Consider the following 12884-nt stretch of genomic DNA (forward strand, 5'->3'; position numbering starts at 1 on the left):
TCTTAGTTCTTTTATCGTAAAGGAGACAGAAACCAATTCTAGGTTTATTTTCAATTAGTTCGTGCAAAAAAAAAAAAACAAAGAAGTGATAACACTGTGCAAAACGAGAAATAGGCACAACTTCACTCTGGGTCTTTCCTCAAAATAAGCTAGAAGCAGCCTTGTGTAAGAAGGAACAGACCAAACAATAGCACTGTCGTCTATCCTGTAACATAGTGAAAGAGCATCAGGGCAGTATCTTAATGCTTTTTCCTTGAGTAGGGGAGGACCCAGTCACTCTCTAGAGCCAAATGTTTCTGGGCAAAAAAAGCATAAAGTGCAATACCAAGGGCCTGATTATGACTTTGGCAGATGGGATACTCGTCACAAAGGTGACGCCCGCTTTTTTACAAGTTCCATTATCACCTATGGAACTTGTTAAACAGCTGGATAGGATATATGTCACGTTTGTGACGGAGTATCCCATCCGCCAAGGTCATAATCGGGCCTCAAGTCTCTACCTCCCAATGTACATTTGCAAAATTGGGATAGATGTACGTCCCATTTGAAATAATAGGCTCTGGTCAGATAGGTTCCTAGTATAAATCTTATCTGCAGCAAGCTCCTCAATTTTGAATATAGCAAATATAGAGAAGTCTGGTTATAATGCTTATAAATAAAAACAATCAGGGGGCTTGTGCTGTTGATAGTGATAACAGACGTTGTTCAACAGTAGACATCCTTAATAGATAATGTGCTCTTCTCAGCATTTATTTGACTACAATCCTGCCATAGATGATTCAGGCCTACATCACTAAGCACTTTACATGTGGGCCCACCATAACTGCACCCTTTTATGCCCTTGAAAGTTAGTACTTGCATGGCTGATTGTAAATAAACCGTTACCAGATGTTTTTTGTTGAGAAAGTCACTGCAGAACTGGGCAGAGAGCAACGATATCAGAAACAGGGCGAATGACTAGCTCTGCCTACAAAGGGATTAGTGGTGTACTGTGTCCCAATTTTAACAAAGTGCATAAAAGTGATTTTCAATTACTTCCCTGATTTTAAGGTATCCACAAAACTCAGAACTATAAAGTGTTTCACAACCACTTTCTGCCTATAAACTTTCAGAATCATAGTTACTGTTGGCTACCTACTCTTAAACAGAAATCTAACTATAGCATTGCAGCATGCTTTAAACTTGGCTATAGATTTTCTGCATGACAGTGCCAGTTAGTATTAAGATGAAAACACATGCTAAGGTAATCAGTCATCTACCTCGTCTAACAGATCCCCATTTAACTTAAATGATCTCCTTGTGGATAGCTCGGATTTCATTACCATTACATTATCTTTTTCACATTAATAGACAAAACTTTTGTTTGCAATACATTGCAAATTTCTATAATAGCATGCATAGAATTTTCAGTCAGTGACAGCAATATTGCTTCATCTGCATAAAGCAGAAAAAGGACCTTCACATAACGCAACTTCTGGACATCTAGACAGAACTCCTCCAGGCAATTAGTGTCATTGTCGATACCTAAACTAAATAAAAGGGGAGCCAAGACACAACCTTGTTAAGGGTTAAGGACGCGTGTCCTGCATTCCTCAATGGGGCCAAAACTAACCAATGGTGTATTTCAGGACCTTTAGATGGTAAACAATGCTCATCAAGACACAGTTTATCTTCTGTTCTTGGCACCACTTTTCCCAGCTCTGAGGCCAGGGGGATAAAAGGGACAAGCCATCTGTAAAAGCTAAAACCACTGACAACCCCAATATCACATTCCGAAATCAAGTTCAGACTTCAAATGCAACACAGCCTTAAAAAACTAGAATTCAAGTTACAATTTGCGAAATGGCATAATAAAATATTCCCTCCCATTTATACAAATGCAAACTATTACCCGGGAATTAATCTGCATCTAACTGGTAAATAATTCATAGGCGAACCATTTCCTCTCCTTTCCCACCTTATTTGTGTTAATTACTCTTCTTCCAAGTGTGAATGCTTTCCCTACAGTCAGGGAACAGTGATGAATGCTCCTACTCAAAGATCGCAGGAAGCTGCTATACTTGCCAGTTTTATAATTTTAATGAGGACCCAGTTGTTGGTCGACGACGTCATCAGCTTAAAAAAGAGAGGAGCCAGAGAGAGATAATTCTTGGGATTACGTCTGGCCAGCTCACAAATCACGTTCACTGCTGCAGACTGGACCCCTGGGAATCGAAAGAAAAGACTGTAAGAGCTTGCGGAACTACGAAGTCCACAATGGTAAAAAGTGAAGCTGCAAGATCATGCACTCCACAATATTTCAACAAACAGCAATCATAACAAGTTATTTCTGAGCTAGACATGAATGCAGAATCCAGCCAGCGACAAACAGTTAATTAATTCCTATCACACCGCTTTCCTTTTAGACGGTTGTCATTTGAAGTGTAGTCCCAAGAGTTTCACGGTTGAGTCCTAGAAATCAGCTAACTGTATTTTCTTGGTAATGTGCAATTTGTAAATTCATATAATTTTTTTACTGAGCCTGTTTTTACTTTGTTGTGCCTTGAACATGATATTCCAGTTATACAGGGCAATGTTGGCTGCAGCTGTGCGACATTTGAAGGCAGAATGGAAGTGCAATGGAATCCAAATTTACTTCCTTCTACCGTTGTCCCTCCAATTGTTCCTCCTTGCTTCAGTCAGACAATAAATTGAATGTCATGATGTAAAGATGAGGATGCCCAAACTTGGTTTCATGACACTGCCTTTTTTGGGAGCCACAGCAGACTGATCTCCTCAGTATCTGAAGGTAAGAAGAACAGGATGCACTGCGGAGTTCACATAAAGGATACCACACTGAACCTGCAGAAACTTACACAAAATTTCTTATTTTATCATATTTAGTATTTAACATATACAAAACATGTACTAGAATTATCACTGTTTAAAGTATAAGTGAGCAATAATGCTATGAAAATGAGGAACAAACACAACTCTAACATTATAGATCACATATTCCAAATGAATTAGTTTCTAACTCCCTATCTGTCTTGCAGCATTGTATGATTAGAATGTCTTTTGTCAAATCAGCTTCTGGCTTCTCTATTTATGGAGCCGGTGAGGGTCTTTCTCAGAACCCTATGTTGCAACATCCAAACAATTTAATTTGAAGCATTCTAAAGTTTCTGTACATGTTAATCTCACAACCCCATTAGCAAGAAAACCAAAGCACACTGCGGTCACTCTGAAGAAATGCAAAACAGAAACATTACTTTGTGTCTACAGCAGTACAGGGTAGCGAGGAGGAAGACAGTTTCCATCGGCTCTAATAGTACGGATTTGAGTACATGTGGCAATTTTGCATTTGCAAAATAAAATTATTATACTGTTTGCTTTGCACTGCTTGTTTTAGGCCTAACACCAAGTGAACACACTCAACTTATAAGGGTGAACTAGGGTAAAATATGTTAAACGCCTCTAATACATATTAAAACATTAGAATATGTATAATGTTTCACATCAAAGCCGGAAACTGACACTTTCTTATCCTCTCTAATGTTGTACAAGAGGAAACTTAAATTCTGAACACCAACTATGCTGTAAATGTATTGCCAATAAAAGCACCCTAGGCAAACCAAGAATCACTTGGTTTTGGCAATAAAGATGACCTCGAAGACAGTAGTAAAAACTGAAACAGAAACACACAAAAAAATATGTTGCAGGAAAGTAACTTTTTCATTTCCAGCATGGTGGTCATCTGTGAAATAAAGCAATGGAGAAAAACAGCAATCTGCGAGAAAAGAACAAATGAGGAAACACAAGGTAAGTGGTACTAAAATATATTTTTTAAACTGGCCAGGCCTACCTGAGAACAAACTTTACAAAGAGAAATCAGAGAATAAGGACTATGTCCACAACTCTGCTTGGAAAATGTGCATTAGAGGACTATTGTTCTTGGAGTTTCTGTGACAAATTTGTCTCATGCAAAATTCACATTTGTCTATTGCCCTACAATCCAGCTGCACTTTAACTGATCCATGATATGCCACCCTTTTAATTTCCTAAATCTTAATGCTGCATGTGATCATGTGTAGCGTGGTGTGACTGTCCTGCCTAACCAGCTCCAGACAAACCAGGACTTCATTTGCACATGGAAGAACATGTGAAATGTGTTTTGAAATAAATTGAGGAGCCCTAGTCAAGACCCTGGAAATAACAAAATAAATATTAGTTTGTTTCTTGAAATTAGGAAAGACACTGCTCCTTGCAACACAACTTAGTCAAAAAATGATCCTTCAACCGTGTGGATGTGGAGTAGGCAGGGGTCCAATTCATGCTCAAGAAAGCATTTTGAAGCACCATCTTCAGATCAATAAGAACCAACACCTAACAGAATCTCTGAAAATGTTCCAAAAGCGACCTCCCGTTGGCTCAAAATGCTGTATTCCAAAATAAAGTGTATTTAATGTTGAATTACAGAAATATACTTCAATGTAACCACTAAACAAAGGCATGAGATGACAATGACATTAATTTTAATTTCTTCTAGCAACATGTTTTAGTTTCCAAGAGCATCCACATGTTTTTGTTAATGACATTATAGGTAGATCCTCAAAACCCACTGTATACTCTATTTATCCTTTCCTGTCCTTGTCTTGAATATACATTTCCAAACAGCATACACAACTGCTGCATTGCATATTTTGCTGGGCCCCAACTCCCCTTTTAAAGCAGTAGAAAACATTCTGAATGATCAATTATGGAATCAAATGGTATGGTGACTGGAATAGGGAGGAGTGTGGAGGTGTGTTGCAGCACATCAGAGGCAGGGTTTGTCAGTTCAATAGGAAGGTGTGGTGGGGGAAAAAGTGACGGTATCACAACCATTCTTATGGCACTTTGGAGGGATAGAGAACAGGAGGCCTGGTAATGCCCTGCTGACTGTCAGGGCATCTCCCTATGAGGGAGCACAGAAGAGGAAGGCATGCTGTTAAGACTGGGAGAGAGAAGTGGGAGGTGGATGTTTCCAAGTAAATTCAATTTCACTGTGAATCTCCATAATTTAATGTGCTTGCACTTTTAGAAAACCAATGCTCTTGAAACAAAAATTATTTTGGGGTGTTTTCACAGATACCACTGGCTCTTGACCCGGGAAATAGTAGTTGAAGCACTAGAATGTACAGTTGCAGGTCTTGCTGTTGAAGACCTATTGTGTACAATACCAAGGAACACATTACTTATCATTTGTTGTCTTATCAATCTCATTTGGTTGAGGTCTTTCCTTTTACTTTTGACTTAAGCTGGAAAATAGCTTATTTACCATCCCTTTGGATGACTTATCGTTCCACCACTTCCCTCGAGCCCTCCATTGAGGTATGTGTGTTTTCTTGCTCTCTTCCAATGCCTCACAGGCTACCTCCCTAATCACACTGCTGCCTCCCTGCTTTTACTGAGTGGCACTCCACCTCTCCAAGCTTATCTGTAAATGCACAGTAAAAGTATACTTTTGCAGACTGGACTACAGAGCAAACTTTATACATTAGTGGTTTGTAATTTCTGGTTTCTTACATGTTGTACAGAAGCCCAGGTCTTGATACACACAGGCAATGTTTATGGATGTGGGGGAAGGGCAGGCTGCTGCACTCACCCAGCCTGAATTTGAGGGAGGGGGGACTAGAAAGAGGTCTCTTTCCCCTGAGGCTGATACAGCTGCTCCTCAAGCTGCTGTAGAGCACCAAATGGCTGGTGCTTTTGTTGTTCAAACTCAAGTGGAAATTATGTTCAAAGTTTTGTCTTTTAAATTCTCACACTTACTCAAAATAACATAACAACTATTGTAGTATGTGCAACTAATACTCTGTTATTTTTAAACTGGCTTTTTTCTGTTTACAGTTTCGTACATGAACTTTGAAAAAAAAAACATGTCATTTATAAAGTTTAAAAATATTGAAATCCATGTTCAGGTCAAAATGCTGTAATGTATGTTTCTGGTTTTCCTCCAGTATTTTGATTTTTTGCTCCTTTTAGTCACTAAACAATGCTTTATAAACAAGCACTGGTAAAGCCAGCAGCTTAGCAATCTCATGATAAAGTTGAGACCTGGCTTTTCCAATGCTGGTTAAATATTGTTATCAGTAGATCCTGACAAAGTGACCAGTGTACATCAGCAGCTCTAGGTGAAGAAACAACCACACTATGTCACATTCCTGGCTTAGGGTGCCTCTGGAAATAGGCTAACTTTGCCATTTCAGGGCACCCTCTAAGCCTATTTACTAACTTTGGTTGCATTTAATATATAACACCAATTGCCCAAACAAAACATTACGGCCGATACAAAATTTTACATCAATTCCACTTACCTCATGGTTTCAGTACGGCTGTTAGTTTCAAGCAGTGGTCGCAAAATTCAGAAACGTTCTCATTGTCCTTTCCACTTGTCAGAAGAATATATAGTTTGAGAGTGTTGTGAGACCTATAAACCTGCCTGAACGTCTACCCAACAGCTCTTTCTAGCTTCTGACTGCGGAGAGGACACTGTCAGATCGATAATCAGTCCAACTAGTTTGGTTGTACTTAAAAAATTTGACTTACAAAAGCTGGCTAGACAAACGTGTAAGTCTTTGTGATGAACAAGTCACTTCCCTTCAGTATCGCCTTATCTGGTAGAGACATAGTCTAGTTGCAGATCCCTTACCTTAGAATTTCCCCCAGGTGTCAGTGTGGATCCAGAGATTTTTCTTGAGCAGTACCCCTGCGGGCCATCAAATAACGTCAGTCAGCTCCACGTCCTTCGCGTCGTGCAATCTGGATGTGACGACACAGTACCTATATAGGTGCCACCCTAGTGCACTGACAGCAGTTTTTTTTCACAGCTTTCTAGGCCGGAAGCACAGAGCTATTAAGAACACTGACTACTGGTGTGTCAAAACTAGGGCCCTGAAAGGGAAGTCCCTGTCCCTAGAAATCAGTTCAAAGAGCAGGGAGAATGGGTGGTTAAGTAAGGAATCTGCAACTAGAATATGTCTTTACCAGATAAGGTGTTACTGGACGTAAGTATATGTTCATCTGAGAGACTTCCAGTTGCAGATTCCTTACCTTAGAATAGAAACCCAAGCAATACCATCCCCAGAGAAGGATCTGGAAACTAATATCATACTAGGTACTAGGAGGGCAAAGTACCCGTCCATTCGGACCCGACTTTCCAGGCAGTGTGCAAAGATGCCTACATTGCCGCCTGACAGATGCCCAGGACTGGAACTCCACGTGCTAACGCAGTGGCTGCAGTTGTCACTCTGGTAGAATGAGCACGCAAACCCTGCAGGGCTTGTTTTTCAGTCAATGCGTAGCACATTTTAATGCAGAGAACAACCCATCTAGAGTTGGTTCTCTTCTGCACTGCCCGACCTTTCTTTGCACCCACATAACCAACAAGGAGTTGATCATCCACCCAGAACTCTTTGGTACGATCAAGGTAAAATGCCAACGCTCTTTTTGGGTCCAAACTGTGGTGTCTCTTTTCTTCCTTAGAAGGATGTGAAGGTGCGTAAAAAGTATGTAAGGTGATGGATTGAGCTACATGGGATAGCATAACCACTTTCGGAAGAAAGGAGGCCCATGTGCGAAGCACCACTTTGTCAGGATAGATGAAAAGTAATCACATAACATTTCTCAATTCAATACAGCATTACAAATTAATTTCAGCAGCAGCAAGCATTGTCAGCATAAACATAACATTACTCAATTAAAACCAATGCATGTTTAAAATCCAGTATAGCATGATTGAAAAATACACTCAAGCAATCTATGGTATTGAGTAAAATGCACATGACAGTATATCTAAAGTTAAGTTATTCCCTGGAAAATATTCAAATACTCCACGCCGGTGAGCGACTTCTCACCAGAATACATTACCACTGTACATTTTATTTCATTTAAATGCACGCACAGTTCTTTATCCTGATAGGAAAAATTGGCACACATGTTCTCCACTGTACATGAGCTGTTCCTATGTGCCAGGTCGGCGCTGTAGTCTTCCTGTCAGAAAGCTTCCTGGAAAAAGATCAGGTACACAATGATCTCTCTTGTAGAATTGGGGGGAGAGAAACTCAGCAACTCAGTCAACAGGTAGACTGTTTTCACAATGTGTGCCCTTAAGCACAGTGCTTCAAATGGCTGCTGTGCAGGTTCACTGATCATTTTTCAGATGGTGTTTAAATGCTGACACCAATAGTTCTCCACCTTACTTCCCACTAGGTTGCCAAATTTTCAGTGCAATACATTTTCAACTCTGTATACATGCAGCTTAACAGACCATTTCCTCAATATACCCAGGCCACACAAGCAGGTACAACAGGTCTGGCTCTGTGCACAGCTAAGCAGGCCATTTTCTCAATCTGCAGGCCACTGCACTCCTCTTTGCTGTACGCCTAGTAGATTAAACAGCTTGCCTTGAAGTTAAACAGGTCACACGCCCTCTAACTTCTGTTGAGTACAGGCTGTCTGGAAGAAAAGACATTTATGGGGCTCTCAGGGTGTTCTTCACTTCAATTTTCAGTTTCTTTTGCATAATATTTTCCTCTTAGATTTTCAATCTCTCTTCTCTTAGTTTTCCTCTGCAATCAGGTCCCTCCTTAGATTTTCTGTAGGTTCAGTTTCTTTCTTTTTTCGTGCACTGGTTCTTCCTTAAATGTGATGGCCACAAGGAAGGCTGTTTTTAATGTTAGAAGCCTGAGAGGACAACTGTGATGTGGTTTAAAAGGAGCACATATGAGGAAGATCAGAACCAAAATCAAATCCCATTAGGGCATGATGAAGGAAACATGTGGGTAAGACCCTTAAGGAACCTACTAACAACATGAGACTTAAACAGAGAGGGTTGGTTATGTAATCTCAAAATGAGATGAAGTCAGACAAATATCCTTTGAGGATGCCCAAAGCAGAGACCTATTGGGCCAAAGAAAGTATAAACAAGAAAACCTCGGAGAGACGGGCAGAGAAGGGATCAATAGACTTGTCTGTGCACCATGCCACAAATGTATGCCAAAGACAGGTGTATACCGTTTTGGTGGAGTGATGCCTGGCTGCCAGGATAACATTACATACGTTGGGCGGAAGGACAAACGCTGTCAACTGCTGCCGCTCAATCTCCATGCAAGAAGTCGGAGACTTGACATGTTTGGGCAGAGAAGCCTCCCTTGCTGCTGTGACAGAAGATCCTCCTGAAGAGGCAGTCTGATCAGAGGATCAATGGCCATGCTCGATAGCCTGGGATACCAGACTCTTCGTGCCCAGTCCGTAGCCACAAGTATTACTTGGGACCGGCCATTCTTGATCTTCTTGAGAACTCTGGGCAGAAGTGGTATGGGCAGAAAGGCGTACAGGAGGCCCGGGCATCACTGACATCTGGGGGAAATTCTAAGGTAAGGAATCTGCAACTAGAAGTCTATCAGATATCACAAACACACCAACCAATCAGCACATGCACTGCCTCTTGCTCTAAAGTCTAGGATTGCTCAGGCTATAAAGCTTCACACAAAAGCCAATCAAGCATTTACCCACCTCAAGACATTTATCTAATTTATATTAAACCAGTTGTAGGGAACTATTTATATAGAGGACCCATTGAGGTACAATGTGTAAAGAGTCCAAGCAAACTACAGAGGAATTACAGAGGCAGAAATGACACCCCAAATGCTCTCTTTTGTCTAAGTGTGGGCCAACAGCTAGGCATATCAGAGGGTATTGTTAAGCATGAAAGACACACACACAGTAAGCGAGACACACACTCAAAGAAATCCAACACCATGTTATATTAAAATAACGCATACTTTTAATTTAAACTTAGATACCAATATCACCGGAATCAGGTGAGGACTTTTAGAAATTGTTAGAGTTCGCAAAAGTTGACAGTGCATTTTTCTGTAGCTGCAGTGTTACTCTGTAAATCTAAATGACAAACAGGGACTTCACAGCAACTTACAGGACCAATCTTCTGTACTTAAGGTAAGTAAAGGGCATGGTCATAGGCCACACCAATAGGTCAAATCGGGAGGCACTGCAGTGGTGCTGTTCAGCTGTAGGTGCCACAAGTAAATCAATAGGGATTGGTCCAGTCACAAAGATGCTGTAGGAGTGGACTGGGAGTCCAGGCCGGGTGAACCACTAAGGGGGTGGGGGTTCAAGTCTTGTGATGCTTGGGAACATAGGGACAACAGTGGTCCTATTCGCCTCGGCCCGGGGCATCCAGGTGCAAAGATGTCTTGGACTATCTGGCTTCTATCACAAGTGGTGGTCGCGGAAGAGAGGGCCTGCAGAAAGAGGCTTCAGGTGTGCACTAGGGTATAATCTGACCAAACTAACAAGTGGGCTCAGGTCTCACGAGTCTCAGGGGCACAGGTACACCAATGGTCCTCTTCTCCTCGGTCCAGGGTATCCAGGTGCAGAGGTACAGTGGACAGTCGGGTTTCCATCACTGAAGGCGGTTGCGGTAAAGGGAGGGTCTGCAGAAAGAGATTGCACACGCCATTGGGAGTCCACAGTGGGAAAATTCAAGGTGGACTTCATCTCTGGAGGGCCTGGGAACCACACTTACACCGTTGGCCCAACCAGCTTGGCTATGAGGCTTAGGTCAAGTTGTGCTGTCCGACGTCAGGTTTTAGTGGTCCTGGATTCTCAAAGTTTTTCTCTGGTTGCCTGTCTATGCAGGGAAGCAGCTTCTCTGCTTCAAGTGAGTTCTTCTTGGTGATTTGCGATGCACCGGCAACTCTCCCGGGTTCTTGGAGTTTGCAGCGGCAGAACAGGTCAGTTGCTCCTCAAGGGTTGGGTGCAGCAGGCAGGGTTGGCGTCCAGTCCATTGTGCTCCTTGGTTCTTGGTTGAGCAGTCTTCTTTGTCCACTCCTTTTGTGTCCAGGATCTGTCTGCCTGTTATCAGAGGGTCCCCAAAATACTAAATTTAGAGGCGCTAAGGGGAGTGAGGGGTAGTATCTAAAGGACTACTAACCCCTGTGGTCACAACCGCCCCCTAGATGACCACTTCCTTTAGGAAGTGGGCATCACCCTGCCCCAGAATGCCTAATTCCACCACACACAAGATGGTGGATTTCCTAAGGTTGTGTTCACATAAGGCTGGTCACTCTAGGGGTGTGTCCAGCCTTCCAGTGCAACACGCCTCCTGCATAACTTATTTTCCTGCCTGTCCAGGTACCAAATGGGCCCTGGGCCAGGGGAGGTGGCATTGCCTCACCTCTTAGGGAAGCCAGATCTGCATACCGAAGGTGGTGGCTCTTTGAAGCCCCTTGCCTTTGAATGTAGATTTGCAGATCATCCTGTTGGGAGGGGAGTATTACACCCCTGCCAGGGTAGGCTTTATTCCTGACCGCTTAAGGGCAAAGACTCTCACCCTTGGGGGGTCAGAAACTGGTCTGTTGGTGGCAGGCTGGTGAAATCCAGTCAGCACACCAGCAGTAGGAAGGTTTTCAGGGCCAGGTGGGTGCATGTAATAATAAATCCATCACTGGAATCAGAGGGGTTTATTAATACAAGATGTTTGATACCAAACATCCCTAGTTTCAGTGAAGCCATCATGTAGCTGGGGTACCCATATTGCCAGTATCTAGCACATGTAATTAAAATGGCTTCCCCGATCACTGACTATGTCTAAGAATCAAGAAAGACATAGCAGGGTCATATCTGCTCTTGCAGATATGTTCTTACCAGTAATATAATGCACCTTGCTTTAGAACTGTAAGGTCTGCTGTAGGGGTGACTTACTAATATTACGGGAGCAAAAAGAACAGAGGATGGACGGAATGCTGAACACTGCAAACATTCAACCAGAGTCAGAGATCTGGGTTTAATCCTTTGTTTTTTTGCCCACCACGCGATCGCAATTTGGGTGCAGCCATATGCAAAACAGTGGGTCCAGTGCTCACTGCGTCACAGGATTCAAGCTAGCCTGGCTGATGAAGGGTGATATCCCAAAATAGAGTATTTTTTCAATGAACAATATTTCCTTTCAGCCCCTTGTAGGAAGCTGGCCTGGTGGACACCTATAGTGTAATCACCCTATACCAGGTCCAGGTATCCCCTATTAGTCAAGTACAGGCAGTGTCCTGAAAGCCAGGACTCTCTAGAGGTAGCAGTGGATAAGCAGCCAAGACTTATCTAGGAGACAGGCAAAGCTCATGCAAAACCACTTTAGTCACACAGCGCTCACACACATGAAAGAACAACACAGTGTTACAAAAATAAAGGTACTTTATTAAAGTAACACAAATAATAAAATACTGTATAGGCAATACCCCAATTGGAGGTAAGTACACATGAATTATATATATACATAATAGCAATCAGCAAATAGCATAAAAAACAACAAGCATTGGCAATACTTAGTAAAAAATAGAGAGGGCCCTAGGGCAGGGCTAAATCATATACTAAGAAAGTGGAATGCAGGATACAGACCCCCACCCAAGGATGTGGAGCTGTTAGAGGGGGGCTGGGAGAACTACGAACCCCAAGAGGTGAATACCAGAGTGACACCCAGCGACCAGAAGAGCAGAGGTAAGCACCTGGGTTTCCCCAAAACCAACAGGAGGACTTAGAAAAAGGATTGTGCAAGACCAAGACCAGAACTCAAAGGTGGATTCTGGCAGAAGAGCACCTGCAAAGGAAGGGGACTAAGTCCAGTTCGTGATGGAGTTTCCATTTGTGGCAGAAGCCATTACCCACCCTTCTGTGGCTGCAGGACCAGGTTGACGGTGGAAGAAAAAGACCAGCTAGACAGCGCAGAGCAGGAGATGAAGAGGAGTCCTGGAAGTGATGCAGATGGTGTCCCACGTTGGCTGTCTGGTTGCAGTGGTGTCGGACAACCACCAAAAAGCCTTGGCAAATGCAAAATAGAAGAGCTG

At 42.5% G+C, this 12884-nt stretch overlaps 1 protein-coding gene across 1 annotated transcript in view; it reads right to left on the reverse strand.

Annotated features, from left to right (window-relative positions):
* AP3D1 (adaptor related protein complex 3 subunit delta 1) overlaps window positions 1-12884 on the reverse strand; it is a 437106-nt gene that overhangs the window by 326980 nt on the left and 97242 nt on the right. Inside the window, exon 7 of the mRNA XM_069217822.1 lies at window positions 2065-2204. Within this exon, the coding sequence (XP_069073923.1) occupies window positions 2065-2204 (140 nt within the window). The remainder of the gene's footprint in view (window positions 1-2064; window positions 2205-12884) is intronic.

Source organism: Pleurodeles waltl, chromosome 12, assembly GCF_031143425.1.
Source record: "Pleurodeles waltl isolate 20211129_DDA chromosome 12, aPleWal1.hap1.20221129, whole genome shotgun sequence".
NCBI lineage: Eukaryota > Metazoa > Chordata > Amphibia > Caudata > Salamandridae > Pleurodeles > Pleurodeles waltl.